Source organism: Mangifera indica, chromosome 15, assembly GCF_011075055.1.
Source record: "Mangifera indica cultivar Alphonso chromosome 15, CATAS_Mindica_2.1, whole genome shotgun sequence".
Lineage (NCBI taxonomy): Eukaryota > Viridiplantae > Streptophyta > Magnoliopsida > Sapindales > Anacardiaceae > Mangifera > Mangifera indica.
Genome location: NC_058151.1, coordinates 1,082,473 through 1,104,470, shown reverse-complemented (window position 1 = coordinate 1,104,470; position 21,998 = coordinate 1,082,473). Strand labels below are relative to the sequence as shown.

The 21,998-nt window shown below is 34.7% G+C and overlaps 2 protein-coding genes and 2 long non-coding RNA genes across 9 annotated transcripts; 3 read left to right on the top strand and 1 right to left on the bottom strand.

Moving 5' to 3' along the window:
- The first annotated feature begins 1,842 nt into the window (after positions 1-1,842).
- On the top strand, positions 1,843-19,488 carry LOC123197831 (bidirectional sugar transporter SWEET3-like). 2 transcript variants are annotated; one of them, XM_044612257.1, is made up of 6 exons: positions 1,843-2,104; positions 2,203-2,239; positions 2,379-2,601; positions 2,817-2,978; positions 17,609-17,782; positions 19,278-19,488. In XM_044612257.1, exons 1-5 carry the CDS (start codon positions 2,068-2,070, stop codon positions 17,777-17,779), a joined length of 630 nt encoding a protein of 209 aa, XP_044468192.1. In that variant the 5' UTR covers positions 1,843-2,067; the 3' UTR covers positions 17,780-17,782; positions 19,278-19,488. The 2 variants fall into 2 exon arrangements, with proteins under 2 accessions (XP_044468192.1, XP_044468191.1); XM_044612256.1 differs by lacking the exons at positions 17,609-17,782; positions 19,278-19,488 and adding exons at positions 3,092-3,211; positions 3,312-3,876 and having other exon boundaries at positions 1,867-2,104.
- Positions 8,018-8,625, top strand: LOC123197833. The gene is made up of 3 exons (XR_006497931.1): positions 8,018-8,134; positions 8,240-8,408; positions 8,489-8,625. It is a non-coding gene; the product is annotated as an uncharacterized LOC123197833 (long non-coding RNA).
- Positions 9,161-15,059, bottom strand: LOC123197830 (polypyrimidine tract-binding protein homolog 2-like). Of its 5 annotated transcripts, XM_044612251.1 has the most exons (12): positions 14,902-15,044; positions 14,492-14,639; positions 14,157-14,378; positions 13,849-14,058; positions 12,408-12,470; positions 12,246-12,319; positions 11,779-11,874; positions 11,482-11,539; positions 11,067-11,171; positions 10,900-10,981; positions 10,043-10,155; positions 9,161-9,833 (listed from the first exon to the last, which is right to left on the bottom strand). In XM_044612251.1, the coding sequence occupies exons 3-12, from the start codon at positions 14,340-14,342 to the stop codon at positions 9,477-9,479; spliced, it is 1,344 nt and encodes a 447-aa protein (XP_044468186.1). In that variant the 5' UTR covers positions 14,343-14,378; positions 14,492-14,639; positions 14,902-15,044; the 3' UTR covers positions 9,161-9,476. The 5 variants fall into 5 exon arrangements, with proteins under 5 accessions (XP_044468186.1, XP_044468185.1, XP_044468187.1 ...); XM_044612250.1 differs by lacking the exon at positions 14,492-14,639 and having other exon boundaries at positions 14,902-15,059; XM_044612252.1 differs by lacking the exons at positions 14,492-14,639; positions 14,902-15,044 and adding an exon at positions 13,646-13,706.
- Positions 15,274-16,851, top strand: LOC123197832. The gene is made up of 4 exons (XR_006497930.1): positions 15,274-15,552; positions 16,112-16,493; positions 16,634-16,693; positions 16,792-16,851. It is a non-coding gene; the product is annotated as an uncharacterized LOC123197832 (long non-coding RNA).
- Positions 19,489-21,998: the final 2,510 nt, after the last annotated feature.

The following is a 21,998-nucleotide window of genomic DNA, read 5'->3' as shown; positions in this document are numbered from 1 at the left end:
AAAAACACGTTAAAACTCATCTTAGAATTGATCCAATCTATCTCATCACGCGTTCATCGGTACTTAAAATTAGGTGTATGTGATGTTGTTCTATCACTAATAGAGAATAAATCAACATTTGGAGAATAATTTGATTTAAACAGATTGAAGGAAAGACTAAACATGTTTCTGGACTGATTGTGACCAATCATTTAATTCTCAGAATGTAAAATATGACCTTAAGTTTCAATTCTCAAAAGAATGTGAGCACATTATAGACCAGTGGCAATCTTTAAGCATCAGCACCCAAGTTTGATTGAATATTGATTGCTGCAAAACATCACCACCAAATTGCAACTGTCAGTAATTTGTAGCTGGGGAATATATTCTAAACAAGGAGAAAATTGCACATTCATCAGCACTACAATCTTAATTACAAGTTCCTCTGATTGAATGGTCCATGTTGAAACCATTTGCCAATGTCTAAAATTTTCTGTAGTTGGACAATGACAATCATAGTCGGAAAGGTGAATTTTTACATGGTTTCCTCAGTAAATTAAAGGGGTTTTGGCATTGCATCAGAAGCAACAATGTATCATGTTGAATGGTTACTTTATTTAATATAATAATATCCCCCTTGGGGAAGAACATTCAAGTGAAAGAACCAATTGTGACAAAATGAGGCATCAGAAACCCCAATGTTGCATTGAGGATATGGAAATTTGAAGGATTGTTGAAGCAAAATAGAATAATTATGGAAGACAGCTAAAAAGGAAGCTGAGATCAGTATCATAGCAAATGGTCTTCCCCATCACACAAGAAAAAAAAATTAAAAGTTTCATGGGAAAAAGAACTCCACTTTTTAGACATGGTATATTTTGACAGGCAAAATCTTTGGTATTAGAAGCACACCACACAAATTTTCCAGTCAGAATAGTTTGATTCTCAGCAAAATTTTACTCTTATTAGTACTGAGAGAATTAGAATAATAGCTATCAACATTCTATTGAGAAATTGCTTGGATGTCTATCGTTTCTTTAAAATATTATGCTCTGGTTTTAAGTGCTTGCCTATGGAGACTGATCAAATATTAAGATCTATGATTCTTTTTCACATGGTTTTTTGAAGAAATTATATCTTGAATTTAACCTAATTATTCACTTTTCTGTTGAAGTTCAAGATTATTCATATATGATGTAATTCATTTCATTATCATCATCAACAAAAACAAACCACAGGCATCAAGGCCTTAATGTTAAATATGATTCCTTATCTAAAGCAAGCTGTAATCATCAATTTATTTGCATATGATTAAATAGAAAATTTTCAATGAGAACAAACACTTCTTTTAATGGTGTCCCTTACTGTGAAGGTTGGATTCGATCTCAACTACAAGAGCTTTACTTCGAGTTGGGACGTGCTCGTTTTTATAAAATGGGTTGAGTTCAAATCAATCCAAACTTTTGAGTTTGAATAAGCTTAGATTGAGTTTAAAATAAAATTGTTTTCGAATCTTAGTTTGTTGATCTTAAATCAATTTAGAGATGACTCTTTTGAATTCAATTTTGTTTGAACCCGACCCAAATCGAGTCTACTTACTCCACAATTGGTATAACGATAAGTTTTGTAACATAATTAAAAGAAGTGCTGAATAAGATATTAGTGGTATATATTGCATCAAGAGTCAGACAAACAAAACCTAATTAAATTTTTTCAAGTGGGTAGTGGAAGTAACTGACAGCTTCCACTCATGAAAATTCAAATACCAAAACAAATGCTTTATTATTTTCCTCTGATATATTTTAAAAAGTATACTAAAGCTTTTTCTATGAAAGCTTTTGCATTAAACAATTTGTAACAAAGCTTGGTGCTGTAGTAAACTGTTTTCTGCCACAAGTTTACAAAGATGTAGACAACACTTCTGCTTCTTTCAATTTATATTATTCTCTTTTGCCCATCTTTCCATTATTTATATCCCCTAAAGGGTGTTAAACAATCCATGCAACTTTCTTATGTAGTTGTTTTGTAACTCCTTTTGTTGGGACCATTAATTTTCTCCATCTTAGGACCATTTTTACAGGAAAAAACATGGGGGATAGATTGCGCCTGGCAGTAGGAGTCATGGGTACCTTTCTTCTTTGTTTATTGTTTTAACTTCCTATTAATATATCACCATAGATGGAAAAGCCTTCACCTAATACACTAATAATGTTTTGCTTGCAGGCAATGCAGCTTCTTTGTTACTTTATGCTGCACCAATGTAATGTTGATACAATATTCCACTACATGTTATATATTTTTATACAAGTTATTTTATTCTTAGACTTAAGTTATACTTTATCGAGGTTTGAAGAAGCTAACTTGGAAACTCAAATCTTAAATTTTTTATATGTTGCCAGATTAACATTTGCAAGGGTGCTCAGGAAGAAAGACACAGAGGGGTTTTCATGCATTCCTTACATCATTGCTTTGTTAAACTGTCTCCTTTATACTTGGTATGGACTACCTGTTGTAAGCTGCAGGTGGGAGAATTTCCCTGTGGTCACTATAAACGGTTTAGGGACCCTTCTTGAGTTCTCCTTCATTTTGATATATTTTTGGTTTGCTTCAGCAAGAGACAAGGCAAGCAATTTAACCATGTCTATTTGGCATGATTTAGATTCATTTGCATGCATGAAAGGAAGTTATTATTCAAGTCGCCAGAAAATGGTGAATGCTGAGAAAGAATAATTTTATTTCCATATATATATATATATGTATATTGTATTCTTGCCTGCATGCACTTGCATACATAGTTCAAGAAAGAGAAATATAAAGTAAATATAATGATTTTACAGATGAAGGTTGCTGCTATATTGATACCTGTTGTCCTAGTGTTCGGCGTCACTGCAGTTATCTCAGGATTTCTATTTCATGACCATCACCATCGCAAGGTGTTTGTGGGCAGTGTTGCACTGGTGGCCTCTGTGGCAATGTATGGTTCTCCACTGGTGGTTGTGGTGAGTCACCTTTTCTCGTTATGGGTTCCTGGTAGTATTCTTCTAAGTATTGCACACACAAAACAATCTCCTTTAGACTCTTTGATTCATGTAATTAATATTTGGTGTTGCAGAAGCAAGTTATTCAAACAAAGAGTGTAGAATTCATGCCATTCTATTTATCTTTTTTCTCATTGATTGCTAGCTCACTTTGGATGGCCTATGGACTGCTGAGCCACGATCTGTTCCTTGCGGTTTGTATAGCTATTAAAACCCTCTTTGTGAAGAAAAACTACATGCTTAAACAATTTATTGTGCTTAGAGTTTCACATTTGAACTCCTTACTTCTTGCAGTCCCCTAATCTTGTGGGTAGCCCATTAGCCATCCTCCAACTTGTTCTTTATTGCAAGTACAAGGGCATTATAAAAGAACCAAATAAGAAATGGGATTTAGAACAAAATGAAGACAAATCCAAACAGTTGCAGCTCGTGATCAATAATAATGATGCTAATGGCAAGAGTTAAAGAAGGTTCCTCATGGTGTGCATCAGCAAAGTTTTCCAAGAAGAGAACAATCCCATATGAAGTTATTAGAATGGCTCTTTGGCTTCAAGAAATTCTGCTAATATTTAAGGCATGCTGATTAAGCAGTGACATAAAATAATAAAAAGTTGCTTCTAGTAGCAGGTCTCTGGTTCCATGTGATGTGCTATCTTAAAACAGCATGAACATAGTAGAGTATGTTGAACAGAAAATGACCCACTTCTCTTAATGGATGCCAAAGTTAGAGCAATATTAAATAGTTCAAAATCTGGAGCAGTGTATGTAAAATGATTGACCGAGTTAGCTATTGAATGTTGTGAATAAATCAATTTTAGCAATTTAATATAACAGAAAACATAATAACTATTGGCTCTCACACCTCCAAATGTATTGTTGTTTACCAGCTCAAGTTGTAAAATTCCAACGTGTCAGCAATGGTACACAATTAACCATCCGACCCTCCGTTATATGCAAATAGACCTGTCAATCCCAGATGGGCTCGGCCTGTAATTTTATAGATCATGCCGGAGCTATCTTTTTAGGGTGGGTCATCTTGGGCTGGCCTGACATATCCCACTAATTAAAAGAAAAATACGATATGTTTTCCAACATTTTGAGGGGTGGTTGTTGCCCAATGGCTACACTGCCAATGGTCAAGCAGCTGTTTGTCTTTTTTCATGTAACGTCTCCGTTACAAGTAAAAAATTTTCAATAAAATTTAAATGCATTGTCCTTGTTTTTTTTTTTTTAAATTAATAATTTGATAATTTTAGAAAATTTTTAAAAAAAAAAAATTTGAGATTTGGCAATTTCACTCAAAAACCACATAGATTGGCTAATAAAGGCATGACTCAAACAGTTGTAGATTATACCCTAAGCCTTGTTTTTGCAACAGGCCATATCCCAACATGACTTATCGCACGGTGAGTTGCACCAAATTAGGTGCAGCCCACAAAAGCATGACTCAAAGGGCTGTAAGTCATGCCCCTAAGCCTTGGTTTTGAATGGGTCATGACCCAACACAACTTGGGGCGCAATGAGCCACACTAGATTAGACAAAGTCTATAAAAAGGCTCATAGAGGCACAATCAAAAAGGTTATAGGTCATGCCCCGAGCCTTGGTTTTGCAACAGATTATAACCCAACACAACTCAGGACGCGGCGGGCCGCACCAAATAAGGCACGGCCAGCAATCACCTCTGTCAACAAGAAGTGCCATTTTCATTTAATCAAATTATGTGTTAATTTGTATACTGAATAAATGAGCTGCATGAGATTAGGCACAAGCACGACAAACAGCAGAAAAGAACAGTCTTAGCTATTGAAATAATAGTCTCGTGGTATTTTTTTCTTAAAGAACAACAGTTAATCTGCATGTTTTACGTTGCTAAACAGAGAAGAACTACTAAAAATGCTAACACTAGTTTGGCCTATGATGAATTTTTGTAAGAAGTGCTCTCCGAAGCTACAAAGATTTCAAAAAAATATAAGAAAAGCTGTCATTGTCCAGGATCAGAACAAAAGAAAATATCAAAAAGGATACTAAAACTTTGAAACTGGAAGGGTTATGTTGCCAGAGCAAGATGCGCACGGTTTTATGGATAAAAGAAGAGATTCCTGGAAGCTAGCCATGTGAAGGACTGTGAATAAGCTTCAGATATAATTGATTTTGCAGCTTTGTTTTAATGGAGTTTGGCTTCATCAGTTTGTCACTCAACAGATTCTTGGAAACCGTGTGAAGGAGTTGCCAAACTGAGATCAAAGAAGAGAAGGCTGGATAACCAATGAGTTGCAATTCCTGCTGAGTATCATCACCTCGTTTTGCATAAACTGTTTCCTCCACACCTATATAACGTTTCTTCTTCTTTCAATTTTATTTTATTCACTAATTTACCCTTCTTTCCATTATATATATCGCCTAAAGAAGTCCATGCAATAGTTATCTTCTTGTTGAGAGAGAAAAAAACATGGGAGATAGATTGTGCCTGGCAGTGGGAGTCATGGGTAACTTTCTTCTTTGTTCATTGTTTTAGCTTAATTCCTATCAATATATCACCATAGATAGACAATCCTTCACCTAATACACTAATAATGTTTTGCTTGCAGGCACGGCAGCTTCTTTGTTACTTTATGCTGCACCCATGTAATGTTTTCAAATTTTTCCAGATTAACATATTCAAGGGTGATAAAGAACGAAAACACAGAGGGCTTTTCATGCCTTCCCTAATTACATAATTGCTTTCTTAAATTGTCTACTTTATACTTGGTATGAACTACCGATTGTAAGCTTCAGGTGGGAAAATTTCCTTGTGGTCACTGCCTACGGTGGAGGGGTCCTAGAGTTTTGCTTCTTTTCAATAAATATTTTGTTTGCTTCAGCAATGAACAAGGCAAGCAATTTAATTATATCTATTTTTTCATGATTTTGAATCATTTGCAAAGTCCACAGAAAGTGGTGTATATGTTGAAAAACTATATGCACTTTCATACACAGTTCAAAAAGAGAATAAGTAAATAAAATGATTTTGCAGATGAAGGTTGCTGCCACATTGCTTGTTTATGACAGGAATGGCTTCAATAAAGCAACAAAATTCCAGGAAGATGGCAATCACATCCAAAGTTATCAGAATGGCTCTTCAGCTTCAAGAAATTCTGCTAATATTAAATTGTTGCTTGCCTTGTTCATTGCTGAAGGCTGAAGAAAGCCAAACATCAAAACAACGTTGATAGTCCCCACAAGGAAATTTTCCCACCTGGAGTTTACAATAGGTAGTCCATACCAAGTATAAAGGAGACAGTTTAACAGTGTAATTATGTAAGGACTGCATGAAAACCCCTCTGTACTTTTGTTCTTGATCACCCTTGAAAATGTTAACCTGGAAACATATGAAAAATAATAGTTTGAGTTTCTGCATTTACTCTTCTTAACAACACTTTTGAAATGGAATGAACAAATAAAAAAGCAACAAAACGCACCGTTTGGCTTCTCATGGCATTCTTAAGATGAGAAAAATGGATCATATCCATGCCTAGCAGTAGGAATAATGAGATTTTTTTTTTTAATCAAAGAAATACAGTGATGATAGAGGAGCCCCATATAACTGTTGAATTATGGTAACTTTGTGCTCACGGGTAATACAGTGATAATAGAGCGGCCCCATATCAACTACCCTCCAATCAGCAGTGAATGATGGTAACTTGTGTTCACGAGGCTGGCACCGCTTGCAATCTGATGGACTCAACTCTGACTCAGCCATTCTATTTCTGTTCTATGGCTCTCCTCTTCTTCTATAATGTCTCCATCTGCACATTGATGAGAAGCTGCAGATAGTCATGTGCTGCTGCTGCCATAATGCATGAGTTGGGCAACATTTTCTTGTTCACTTTAAAGATTCCAGGGAGTGGTACTTGAGTTGCTGTCAGTTGTAATACTCTTGATTCTTCTTTGTGCTTTGTTATTATAGTTAAATTCTTCTTATTCTGTCAAAGAGCTTCTTGATTTTGCAGAATATAAGCAATTGGGATAACGTTTAAGTTGAGAAAATTTTCTAAAATCAAGCTGAGAGGTACAAATTTGGCAGCAAAAGAGAGTATTTTTGGGTTAATTTTAGGGACCTCGAATTTTTCCTAGAGAATATAATTCTAACCCATTCAGAAATTTGATTAGAGCATATGACTCTTCAAAATTTTACTATAACATAATCTGGCACTGTTGGCCTTGGTCCATCCATGGCGGATCCACCCCACCCACAACATAACTTTTGGTCATTTAAGCAGTAATATGGACTTTTGGACAGTTGGCTGAAATTTTGTGTGTGTTCTACTAGCTATCTCCCTTTTTCATAGTAACTGCCGCTGTAGAAAAGGCCAAATGTTAGCTATAAATTCAATTTCAGTGCAGATCCATAATAAAGCCTATCTGTTGCAGATGCAAATTTTGCTAATTATTGAAAACTCTAACAAGAGGTGAGGCTTAAGTTAAGCTTGGATAATTATATCTGTGGCGCAACAAAATCAACTTTTTAAGAGGATTAATTATGCATCTTAAATAAGTGGCAGATCTCAGTTATGAACATTAAGCATATATCCCCATACTTTTCTCCCATGGAGGACATAAGTAGAAACTCAGGATGTGTGGCATACAATCTAAGAGTAGCTGTTTCCTTGGGTTGTGAATTTTTTCTGTGATATATCTTGGTTTTGGACTTGGAGCCTATTCCATTACATACATGAAATTTGACCATCTTTAGTTCTAGAATCATACATATCTGCTAATGAATTCTAATTAGGTTATTGGCTTTTTTTTTTTGGTTCTGGGTTGTTCATTAGTTAGGTTTATCTCATTTTTTCCTGTTAATTTTAAAACCAGCCCTTGTGGACTAGGCCTACTGGGACTGGCCGCTGGATATTGGACATTTAAGTCAATCCTGACTGAAGTTGGATGTTTATTTTCGTGAATTATGATTTGACAATACGTAACATTTGCTAGTTATTCCTCATTTATTTCTTTCTTGAATACTACAGATATCAAGGTTAATCTTTACGAATTCAGGCAATGCCATCTTGGCATTAGCGTCAAATGCTGTCGCCTGCTCTGGAAGTGGCAGCGAAGTGACCGTAATTCAACTGGCAAGGTACTAAGCTGCCAAAAATTTGTTTCTGTTGGCTTACACAGTTCTTAGTCTTCAATTTATAATATGACTCGGCTTTTCTCCAACAATTGGTCATTCATTCTGTAGGCAACTGCCAGTGTGCCACCTCAACTATGGCAACCACCAAGTGGCATTCTGATGACCAATGAAGTTTCAGACACAAACCCTGAAGAGGCTGTTTGTTGCTTTGCTTTGTCTAAGAATGATTCTTGCTTCTGGTGGAAAAATTTCCCTCTTCAATATGATGACATTTAAGGTAATTCATGAATCTTTATAGTCACTTCGATGTTTCTAGATGTTCATTTGACCATTCTTAACTTTTTTGGGCAAATGCAGACAATGGCTACTTTCATGCACCACCTGCAGCCACGATATTTATAAACAAAAATGCTGGAATTAGCTTGGACTAAAGGCATTCTGTTTAGACAAAAAATTTGGCTTGTTTTTATTGTGTTTATTTTATCATTCTCATACAAGTTTAAAGATGAAATAACCGTCTCGAGTGGTTGATCGTTGTCAAGATTGTGTTCCCATTTTGCCGCTCCCATGGCATCAACCGTCAAGAACACTAATCCATCTTTAAACACCATCTATTAGACTGTTCGTTCAACTAAACTTATTTATTATGTCTTGTATGACTAAAGCCCGATTAATTGGACATATAAACCCTACAATATAATGATTAAACCTACGACCATCACACCAAAAAATTGAAATTTTGACTTAGCATGATAACAATTATTCAAACATTTCATCAAAACCAATTGCAATACTGATATACACCAGTCAATCTTGAAGCAGTTTATCTTCATATAATCTTTTATTTTTTGTAATAACAAATTATCCAAACAAAAAACACTCTAGGTGTCAAATTTAGGAAGTGAATTATACATGTAAATTAAATTGGGTTATTAGACTTTGCACGGTGAAAGTTTTCAGAGGCACGTAATTTTTTCACATGCTAGGGGAGAAGTTCAGAACAGAATTCTGTGAAAAACTAGATTGTCCTCGACACAAGCCTGAATGGCAGTAACTTAATAGTCAGGTCGAAAAAGAACAAGAGTTTTTTTTCCCCAAGTTTTTCACATTAACAAAACAGAGTTCTTAAATAACTCAATCTTTGGCCTGTCACTTACATAAGCTCCCTTCAGAATTGGAAGGCAACATTTGACACATTTCAGCTTCATAACTGTTTGTGGGATCTTCACCAGTAAGCTTCTTTTGGTCAAAATGATATTTCCAATCAAATTGAACAGCCACTTTCAGATAGGCATAGTCATCCCACAATTGCACAAAAACAATCAAAATATTCTCAGGAGATGTGCTATTGCATCTTCTCAGGTCTGGTTGGAGGCATAGCCCCTACATGTGGTGGCATGCCACCCTGGCCTGGCATCTGCATCATTCCAGGGCCCATTTGTGGCATTGTTCCAGCTGGCATGTAAGAATGATTATTCATCATCGGCATGGAATGAGGTACTACTGCTGGAGCAGCTGAGCCCCATCCTGCTGAAGGCTGCTGCATCACAGGCTGCTGAGGCGTCGGAGGATACTGAGATCCATTGTATGGATGAGCAGCTGTGCCCACCATAGGATGTGATTGTTGCCCAAGAAGAGATGGCTGAGGGTTCACCATAGGTGTGTTGGGAATTGTATAATCCCTGCTCCGATCATTATTGACCTGTAATGATTGCATCAAGATCTGAATAATAGGCCATTCATCTTTAAAAGGTATTTGTAAAGATGTCTCAACAATGCTCACTACTTGAGATTACAATATTTTTTGACAGCATGGATGTGCACAAGTGATAAAAATCATCCTATATTGACACACAGTTTGTACTATGCTTTTATGGAACCAGAGCTATTTCAAGGGCATGATTTAAATACCTTTATACTGAGATCAGTATGACGAGAGTATGAAATGTGAAGCTTGCAAAACCCTCCATCATAAATGCAGTGTCCTTCCAAGGCTTCCTTTGCAACAACAGCTGTCTGAACATCTGCAATTAGTCACAATATGAATACCTTGAGTAAAAACTTCTTAAAGTCAACCAGACGTGTCCATGTCCACATGCAAATATGGAGTTCATTTTAAAATAAGAAATTCACCATAAACTTAAATGTTACCTGAGATGTAAAATGCATGGGATGTCTAATGATAACAAAATGCGGACTACCTTTCATGGTTTCCAAAATATTTCTTCAAAATAAAATTGATTTCCCCTCATCCAAGCATAAACCATTCCTTTCATATTTCTTTCTCCAATTATAGTGAAAAGAATAGTAGAACACAAAGATCCTTTAAAAAAATCAGAATTCCTAAAAAATCTAAAAAATATGGGCCAAAAAAGACAGTGTGAGGTGAGAGGAAATAGATCAACGGAGAAAGAAAACAGGAGATTAGATAGAATTTTAAGGGGAAATAAAATAGTATTAATAATAGATCAAGTGGTGCAAATTTTGAACTGTGAATTGAGCAAGTTATCCAAAACAACCACTTTCAGATGCCTTGTTTATAGAATGCCAAATTTTGATGCCGTAATACATACAAAGCAAGGTAACATTTATATTTTGTTTTTCATAAAATTTAGTATAAGATAAATGATGTGACCACATAATGAACATAAAAGATTTTATACTTTGACAATGCATATAGGCTCAAAAAAAGCAAGTTAGCAAGCTACACAAAGTAATCAGTGACTGTTATTTATATCAATATAAGTTGACAAGCTCCAAGAAATTACCAGGATATTGAATCAAGGCCTGAAGTCCACCATTCTTATCAAACATGGCAATCTTCTGAACAGGCCCAAAAGCAGAAAAAACCTAGTCATGGGTATAAAGGAGGCAAATTTTAGTGTTGAGGAAAAGCATATCAGCTAATAATGTCAATAATTGCTATCGTATATACCATGTGCAATACATCCAAGGTGATGGCATACTGCATGTTCTCAATAGATGCAAGAAGAACATTGCTCTCAGGTTCTAGTTTTTTCCCATCAATGCCCACACTAAACTGCAAGAGAATATAAGAAATCTATTTAATTAAGAACTCAAAGACAGGCATTATCAGATATTCCACCAGAAAACGAAAATGTTGTGATCTTAAGCATCACGGAATATCAAGTCCCCCTCAGATTGCATCTTGGCACATAGAAAAGATACCGAGGTTCCATGATTGTGTATGGCAGTAAACAGTATATTAGACCCCAATCAGGCAAAATAACCTCATGATGTAAATGCTTCAAATGAGCCAAACATTATTTCATATTGCACCTTGTAACTATGATTTTATATAACACAATAAACCCCTGAGTCGCAGTTACCTGACCACTAGCATCAATGGCTGATGGAGCAACAGGAAGGTAAGGATTAGTGTAGTCCCTGTAGGCGCAATTAACATAAATGAGACAAAAAACTTACTATTATCAAGACAAAGGGAGAAGTCTAGTAAATAATATTATTGCAAACAATCATATAACCAAATGGATGAAGGGAACTGAATGGTACATATAGATGTTGAAAAAGTGCCTAGTATCCCCACATAGAGAAACTAGCGTGAAGCCAATATGCAATGCAGTATATTAAACAGTCAAATGTCAAGCAACTGACAACTGTGCTACCTGCTACGATGACTCTGGAATTTCACACTCAAATCTGTGTGCGCAGAATATGTGATCCTCAGGGTACATTGCCCCAGATTCTCGGGAAGAAGATACCTGATACCAATGACAAGAAAAATATTCAATAAATAATTTAAGTTGCACAAATGATACTAACAAAAGCAATAGAACTGGTACATACATAGCTTAACCAATGTAACACATGAACATTCAGGGAATTATCATTGCCAACAATTTACCAGATAAAGAATTATTTACTCAGCATCAGTGACCCAAAATTTTTCTAAACTTTAAAGGATTAAAAAATTGAAGATAAGGGCATGAGGGGCTTCACTGTCCATCAGAAGTTTGATTAGAGCTTTTATGTGAAATGACTCTTAAATGTCTTATGTGTACATTCCCAATCATGACATGTTTTTACAACAGTTGAACTAAATGCCATGTCAAAAGAGTAATACACTTGTTACCTAGGGATGCTTCTTCCATCGAGCGCATTTTTTGCAGAGGTAGCAGTTTCTGTATCGGAAAATTGAACCAAGGCCTGAAAAGATTGTTGTACTGTGAGTTCACACTCCAAAAATGAGAAATCGCCAATACAAATTTGCCACCAACAAATAATATATATACACCTGAAATCCAGCCGTTTTCTCAAAAGTAGTAATCTTATGCACAAACCCAAAAGCTGAAAAAACCTGCATAAATCAAATTACTTTAAGAAACATTTAAGGAAAAAATATATTCTACAAGCTCAAAAAGCAACTTCCCTGCATTATTCCTAGCAGTGAATATTATAAAACCAAATGCATACATATTTGAATTTTCCATGTTTATACAAGTACACAGCAGTATTTCATATATCAAAGGAAAAAGGATGCAACATAACTGCAAAGATACAAAACATTGATATTATACTACAAGAGCTTTAGTCTCCCCGTGTGGCTTAAATTCACACTATTTTTATGAGAAACAATAGTTCTCTCAGATTGTTGGGCACTTGGCCTCTACCTCCATGTATTTTAAAAAGGCAATTCCCTTGACTTCAAAATGATTCATTCACTCTTTCTAAGCTAAAAGTAACACTTAGGGCTGGACTCGAACCGAGCAAGCTCGAGCTCAACTCGGTCAAGCCCGAAACGAGCCGGCCCTAGCCGAGTTCGAGCTCGAGCTCGAGCTACTCGTCATATTTTATAATTAAAAATTTTAATACAAAACGACGTCGTTTTGACCAATATGTATTAAAACAACATCGTTTTAATAACGAAAAACGAGTCGAATCGAGTTCGAGCTTAGCTTTCACGAGCTCAAGCTCGAACTCCAGCTCAACTATATATGAACCGAGCCGAGCTTGAGCTCAACTATATATAAACCGAGCCGAGCTCAAGCTCGGCTCGGCTTAAATCCAGCCCTAGTAACACTTACTTAAGACAGATTAACAGCAATGATAGGCACTTGAAACTCAACTCTCCTAGTAACAGAATAAGAATCACAATTCTATCCACCAGTCAAATCACCCGAACTCAAACCAATTTAAATATTAGTAAATTCAGGAAAGCTAGCATCCATCTGGTGCAAAAACCTTACACAACACCAGAGTGAACACAATAAAAACAAAAATTAAATGGAATTGATCAAAGCCTAGTGTCCCAAAATTATAAGCAATTGTACTGGAAAAACCAATGCCAGCATTGGCCACAGGATAACCAAAACATAAAACAAAGCATGCAGCTATAAAAAGAGTGAAGGGAATGCACAAGAGAAAAAATTGAAATTATCCTAAACTATTAGAATTTTAGGAATAGGTAGGTGAGGAGGAAATGAAGGGAAGAAAGAGGTAATGTTAAGGAAAGGAGAAAGGAGACAAACACACATGTGCTCTTTCTCCCGATGCACTAAGCTGCCATTGGAGATATTGCCTTGACATGGGCCTGCTGATCCATTTACATTCAAGTCAAACAAAAGCTTTCCAAAGCATGACAAACTAGAACCCAGTTACAGAAGTTCATTGACAACATGCAGTAGTAGTATGTTTACCTTGTCTAACAATAAAAGAAAAGCAAGAAATTAACTTACCAGGTGTAAGACATCAATGCTGACAAGGCGTGCATCTGTACCCTCAATTGTTACCAACAGTACATTTCCAGCAACATCTGCTGTTGTTTTGTTGTTTACTATCTCCTGTCTATTAGAATACTGCAGGTACACAGTTTTCCCCCGCACTTGAGCAGGCTCCGAGGATGAGGCGTAATATGATATCATTGCAATAGCTTGATTTAAATCTGCCTGCGGATATGAAGAAAGTGAATGATGAACACCCACTGACACAATCTCTGAGAAACTTGAATTGAACAATTAAAACACAAAGACCCACTCCCACTTACAAATTCTATAAATGCCTGATTCCGGTTAGCTCCGACATTGCATTTCGTGTTCACAACTTTACCAAATGGCTTCCCAAGTTCAATTAATTCCTCCTCTGTGCATTCCCACGGTAAGTTTCTCAAATGTAGCACCTTAGATGGCGGTTGAGTGTAACGGAACTGTGGCTGACTAGAAACAGATGCCATTCTGAACAACCACCCCGATGTAAGTTATATTAAGTGCTGCAATATGAAACCCATATCAAAACCACATCTCATCAAGAAAACCTACATACTAAGTCTGCAAAAATTATCAACCAAACATATAAAAAGCTTCATATCCAGAAGACACCTACATAAGCATTCCTTCATCGGAACTACAACCAAAACAAACATAGATGAAGTCATTTACAGATGTCCTGTCAAATATCATCATCATTTATATACTAGCCTTCCCAATTTGTATTTAACCAACAAAAGTAAGAAACAGCGATCACAGCCCCCCTAAAAAAACAATGAAGTCAGCATCTATAATCGCTAAGGGAAACAGAACTGGCATGAAATAAACAAAAATGCAACCTTATTCTAAAAATAATCTACAAAATATAATCAATCTAGCGCCCGATACAACGACAGAAATTAAATCTTTTAAAAGAAAATTCAGCATAAATACAGGAACAGAGGGAAATTACAACCGATCCATCTAAAATTTTAATGAAGAAAGCTGGGAGAAATCTGGAATAATAGAAGATTAGAAATCAAATACCTGACGAGCCAAACTTTGAATTTGGTTTGAGGTTAGGGTTTCCAAGGAGAGAATGAAGCTGAAGAGATTTATGATTTAATTTTTTTTTTTTCTTGTGAAATAATTTTGGCGCCGGGTAAGCGTATTGAGCAGCCGGTTGAGGTTAGCAGATTGTGGTATACAACTTTAAATTGCGCAATTCAGCTGGAGATTGTGTGGTTTAGGAGATCAAAGGGTAAAAGAGGAAAACACTCATTTTCAATTAACATGTCCATATTTTATAGTAATATAAAATTGCTTTTTTCCGTTTAGACCCAGCAATGGGGCATGGGCCGGCATGGCTCAAGGTTTAAAAGAGCTCAGCCTGGGCAACCCAACTACTTTTAAGGCTGGCCGTGCTGAGGTTTTGCAAAGAAGGCCCGCAGATCAATTGGATAGAGTCGCAAAAAGTTAAAAATCATTAAAAAATTAATTTTTGATGAGCCAGTTTGACAAACACGTGGATTATTGAATAAGTGATTTGGTCAACTAGCACGTCCTTGTAGGGTGTTGGAGGTCTTGCTGCTACTGGTTTTGTTTCCATGGCGGCTGCTACTGGAGCAGCCATAGCAACAGGCTTTTTCGTCCTCAATTGTTCATCTGCAACGAGCAAATGTGATTGCGTAAGGGTGAGTAAGTCCTAAACCCTAAAATATACACCCTGTTGTAACAATGAAACGATCTCCTACAATTTTTTATATGTTATTTGCTTGGTTTCCTATTCCAAACAATGAATAAAGCCAATTTGTTTTCCGTTTAGATCAGCCAGGGTACTCCCTTCATTTCTTTTGTGTTTGTGGCAATCATTTGAAAGTTGAATTCTTATGTGGCAAGCTTCTATTTTTTTACGAGTTCAGGGTCTAACATTTCTTAGATCATGGTTATATTTATGTCCCTGGAAGGTTGAAATCAAAGAGAAAAGAAAAACAAAAAAGGTAACCAAATAGGAGAACAGAAAGGTATAAAGAATTTATGGTGCTTAGAGTTTCACATTTCCTACAATCCCCTAACCTTGTCTAATTAATCTGCAATATTTTTCTGGTATATATATTAACGCAACAAGATAGCTGTAGGATTAATACAGATTTTTTACCTTCTTTTCACAATTTGCTTTCATTTAGTATTGTAGATAAGCTTAAATTTTGGTTGTTTTTTACAGCTTGTTTTCCTTCTTTTTTGGTTACTGCTACAGGCCACAGCCTTGTTGGAAGGAGTTTGGCTATCAACAGTTCATCATTGTCTGGACAACCTTAGACAATTCCCTGTTTAGTTGTCATTCCCTACTTACTGTCATTGTCTGGACAACCATAGACAATTTGCTGTATTTTTTAAATAAAAATTTGTATTGACAGAAAACCCCTTATATTTTTAATATTTATACGTTTTTCACGTTTCCATTTTCTATATTTTTTAGAAAATATATTTTCGCGTTTCCGTTTTCGTATTTACATGTTTTTGTAATTCTGTTTCCGTGCTATTTAGCTTGTTCCTTCACTGATTTTGTATTAAATTATTTGTAACAAAGCTATATTCTATAGTAAACTGTTTCCTCCACACCACAAGTTTATGAAAATGTAGATTACCTTTCTTTTCTTTCTATTCTCTATTATTCCTTTTTTATCTCTCTCTCTCTCTCTCTCTCTCTCTCTCTCTCTCTCTCTCTCTCTCTCTATATATATATATATATATAAAACTCTTTTTTATGGGATCTTAGGAAAATCTTTTCCAGGCAAAAACATGGGAGATAGATTGCGGCTGTCAGTAGAAATCATGGGTAACTTTCTTCTTTGTTTATTGTTTTAGCTTCCTATCAATATATCACCATGGATAGAAAAGCCTTCACCTAATACACTAATAATGTTTTGCTTGCAGGCAATGCAGCTTCTTTGTTACTTTATGCTGCACCCATGTAACGTTGACAAAATATTCTACTGCATGTTATTTTATACAAGTTATTTTCATCTTAGAATTAGGAAGATGTTTGAAGCAGCTAACTTGGAAAAACAAACTATTATTTTTTATATGTTTCCAGACTAACATTTTCAAGGGTGATGAAGAGCAAAAAGACAGAGGACTTTTCATGCCTTCCTTACATAATTGCTCTGTTAAACTGTCTCCTTTATACTTGGTATGAACTACCTATTGTAAGCTACAAGTGGGAGAATTTCCTTGCGATCACTGTGAACGGTTTAGGGATCCTTCTCGAGTTCTCCTTCATTTTGATATATTTTTGGTTTGCTTCAGCAAGAGACAAGGCAAACAATTTAATTATTTCTATTTGACATGATATTGAATCATTTGCATGCATGAAAGGAAGTTATTTAAGTCCACAGAAAGTTTTGTATGCTGAAAAACTATAATTTTTTTTTCCACTTTCATACACAGTTGAAGAAAGAGACTCGGTAAATATAATGATTTTACAGATGAGGGCTGCTGTCACATCGATTCCTGTTATCCTAGTATTCAGCATCACTGCAGTTATATCAGGCTTTCTATTCTTTGACCACCACCATCGCAAGGTGTTTGTGGGCAGTGTTGCACTGGTGGCCTCTGTGGCAACGTATGGTTCTCCACTACTGGCTGTGGTAAGTCATTTTTCTCATTATGGGTTCATGGTAGTATTCTTCTAAGAAGCCTTGAAAAAGCCCAAAAAGATTGTAAATTAACATATATGTTTTTGTTGTTGCAGAGGCAAGTTCTTCAAACAAAGAGTGTAGAAGTCATGCCATTCTATTTATCTTTCTTCTCATTCATTGCAAGCTTACTTTGGATGGCATATGGACCGCCAACCCACGATCTATTTGTTGCGATTTGTATAGTTACCAAAAACCCTCTTTGTGAGGCAAGACTACATGCTTAAAAAATGGGGAAATTATAATAAATGGCCAAAATTAAGGGGTTTAAGTAAAATTATCCAAAATAATAAGGTTTAAGCAAAAATGTTCAACTTTTATGAAATAATGAAACTACCCCTGTATATAAACAAGGAATTCCCATAGTAATTTTCCACGGTTTCACTGTGTAAATTCAAAGAAAAATGCCCTTCCCACAGTCATCCCACGGTGGAAGAGATTTTTGTCGATTTTCGTATTTTTCGATAACTGAAAATGACAAATAAGGATAGTATATCATCTCAAGTCTTGTTTAAATCAATTTATTGTTATGATTATTGAGATTTGAGAGAGATTTTGAGGTTTGAATGTTTAGTGTTCCGATTTTGAACAATGCATAAAATGTTTTGATTCTTGGTTGTTTTACTTGAATTTCTTGAGGGGTTTTGTGTTATTAGATATATAAATTTGATTTGTGTTGAAATTAGAGGCTGAAATACTGATTTTTGGCCAGAAAATGGATTAAATCTGTCGATTTTGCGTAATCTCTCACGGGCGCCCGTGGGATGGGGGGTTGGGGGGGGGGGGGGGGGGCGGAATTTAACATTTTCAAAATTTTAGGGGGAGGGGGAACAGGAGGAGATCCACAGGGGTCCATGGAAAATTTTACACTAAACCGTGGGGTAGCTGTGGGTTGGGTGGAAATTAACTTTTTTAAAACTATAGGGTATATATGAGACAGACTTTGAACGGCCATAACTTTTGATCTGGGAGGAGTTACGGGGCCTGTAATATATCAACGCGAAGCTCGTTTTGAGCTCTATAACAACACCAGTTTTGCTGGTTGCGCCGAATTTGGAGGCCAAAATAAAACTGTTTTAATATGTTTTATGCAGTTTTTTTATTTTATCAAATTTAGAATTTTCAATTTTTATGATTTTGAGTTTATTTGTGACCGGGCTAGACTTTTTTTTATATGTAATTTTCAAATTTGATATTTGTAATTACGATGTACTTTTTTAGACATGTTTTACAATGTAATTACGAAATTTTTGATCAATTTTTTGATTTTCTCATTCATAAGCTATTTAAATATGTAGTTTTCAAAATTTAGATATGTTTTTTTAGATTTTTGAGTAATTTTTTTATTGTTGACAATCTAGGATATTTCAATATATCTATTTATTCATAATATGTTATTTTTAATGTAGTTTTCACGAATTGATTTTTTTTATTCGAATTCAAAAATACAGATTTCTTCTTTCCGATTGAACCCGTAGTAATTGATATTAAGTAAAAATGAGAGTGAAAGTAAGTATTTAAGTGATATAAGAAATATATGTAATGAGAGTGAGAGTGAGGGAGTTTATATAAATGTGATGAAGGGTAATTTTGGTATTTTAAAAAAAATTAAGGTGTTCTGCTTAGGAATAGGGAATTTGGGCATTTTTACTTAGAAATAGTGAAATTGGGCATTTTTGCTTAATAGAGGGGTAATTTGGCCATTTATTATAATTTCCCTAAAAAATGTTTGATGCTTTGAGTTTCACATGTGAATTGATGTCTTGCAGTACCCTAATCTGGTTGGTCGCCCCTTAGGCATCCTCCAACTTGTTCTTTATTGCAAGTACAGGGATGTAGATCAAAATGAAGACATCCATATTGAAGCCTTTAGTTTAAAGATATGAATATGCATATCGAGAAATGATTATTTGTTCATAATCAAGTCAATTTTCAATATAATGGTCTGAATATGTATTAATGCCAATCTGAATTTATTCTCGAATCAACATTTGTACATGAGCAGAGTTTTCAGATAATTGTTTGTTTATGGCAGGAACGACTGCAATGAGGCAACAAATTTCCAGGAAAAGGGCAATCACATCTAAAGTTATAAAAATGGCTCTTTTGCTTCAAGAACTTCTGCTAATATTTAAGCCATGCCGATTAAGCAATGACATGTAATAGCAGGTCTGGGTTCCATTTGATGTGCTATCCTCAAACAGTATGAACATAGTAGAGTATGCTGAAAAGCAAATGACCTCCATATGTATTAACAGGTCAAGGATTTTTACAAAGATCCCAACATATCAGTAGTGGTACACGATTAATCATCTAACACCGTCCATTGTACACAATTGCACCTGTCAAAGAGCTGTGCCAACCCGAAAGGAAAAAGCATGGCTCAAATGGGCTTAGCCCGGAAATTTACGAGTCATGCTAGAACCCGCTTTTAGGCCCTGAGATGACCTTAAATAAAATAATTAAAAATAGGAAAACATAATATGTTTTCCAATAAGTAGAGGAGTAGTCAATGTCCAACAGTTACTACACCAACCAACCAATAGTAGATTTAAGTCAAATTTACTATAATTTTAATTCGAATTTAACTTAAATGAGTAAAAAAGGAGGCGTAGTTTGGTTAATATAATTTGAAATTTTTTTTTAAATTAAATAGAAAAAACAATATGAAAAATTTTCAAACCAAATTACAATAAAAAAATACAGTTTATTTTGATTTAAATTACAGTTTAAACCATAATTATTTATATTCTATTATACACTATATGTATCTTATAACACGATACAATATAAATAAAAAATTTATGTATCATAAGATATATCAAATTAATATGATATAATAAATATATTTTATGATATAATACATATTACCGATACATATAGATTCATTTTTTTAGAGGAAGTAATAGTGTAGTATGGGTGTTCATGAAAAACTTTCGAATATTAAGGGTGTTGTGATATTTTAAAACATAAGGACGTGTCAATTATTATTTTTTTATTTTTTATTAATATTTTTTTTTTTAAAAATGCATTATACGATACGTAATATGAAAAATTAGGTTTTCGATTACAATTTTGACTACCATAGTTTGAATCTTCTAAACTCATATACATATATATATATGTGTGTGTATATTATTTATTTATTTAAAGAAATATGGTTTACAATTTAATTTGATTTGAAAATTATTCAAACCACATCCCAAACTGAAAAAAAGAATGAAAAATTTCTAACTCAAATAAGACCAAACCAAACTGTAACTTTTAAGATATTCAATTTGATTTTATTGTTGAAACTAAATTATTCATACCCTTAAATGAGTTTGAAACAAGTTTGGCTCAAGTAAATTGGAGTTCAAGCTTGAGTCGAGAATTCAAAATTTTTAAATTCGAGCTTTAGAGATTTTTGGCAAGCTTGGAAACTGTAATAATTTGATATGAATTGACTAAAGCAATATCTTTTTAATCAATACACGTCAAAATGATATTGTTTTAACATCAAACTGAGTTTAAAAGTCAATTTAAACTCGAATTTAAATTGAGGTTGAACACTTTAAAAGTGAGATTAAGCTCAAACTTTGTTCTACTCAAATCTAACCGTACCATCAACAACCAAGCAGCCATTGGATTCCAACGGCTCTAGTGATTACTTTTTATTTTGCAACAATTTTTAACAATTTTTAGTGTGGCAATTGTAATACCCATGTCATAAATGAGGGTAATTCAATAATATTTCGAGTGTATTCTCCTCGTAAATATTTTTAAAAATTAATAGATTTAATAATTTTAAAAAAAAAATTAAAATAAAGATTTAATACGCTGACCCAAAAAAGCATGCAGATTGACTCGTAAAAAGCTTCATAGAAGGACAACCCAAAGGGTGATTACGTCGTGTCCCATGCCTCGGTTTTGTGGCAGGCCATGGCCCAATATGGCTAATAGCACAATGGGCCGCACAAATTAGGCAGAACCCAGCTACGTAAAGGTGTGCCCAATTTGCCAACAATCACATGTGTAAAGGTGACGGTGAGTTGGACGGCCTTGCGGTATTTTTTGGTCAAAAATTTGTTAATAATTGATGTGAAAAACTTAACCCATTTTTCTATATCATAATTACTAATTAATTATTTATTTATTTATATTATATATTGTTTTTTCAAATTATGAGCAATGACAGTCGGAGACTCGAAGTCAGCTCCATAGAAGATTAGATTGAATTGAATTTATTTGAATTTGAATTTAAATTCAATTTGAACTACTCAAAATGAGTCAACCCTATACGAATTCAAACTCGAGTTTAAGCTATTCACCAAATTTTTAAATTAAAAATTTTGATATAAAATGATATTATTTTAATCAATATATATTAAAACGATATCGTTTTAATAACGAAAAAAAAGCTCGAACTGAATTCGATCTAAATTGGAGCTTGATTTTCACAAGTTC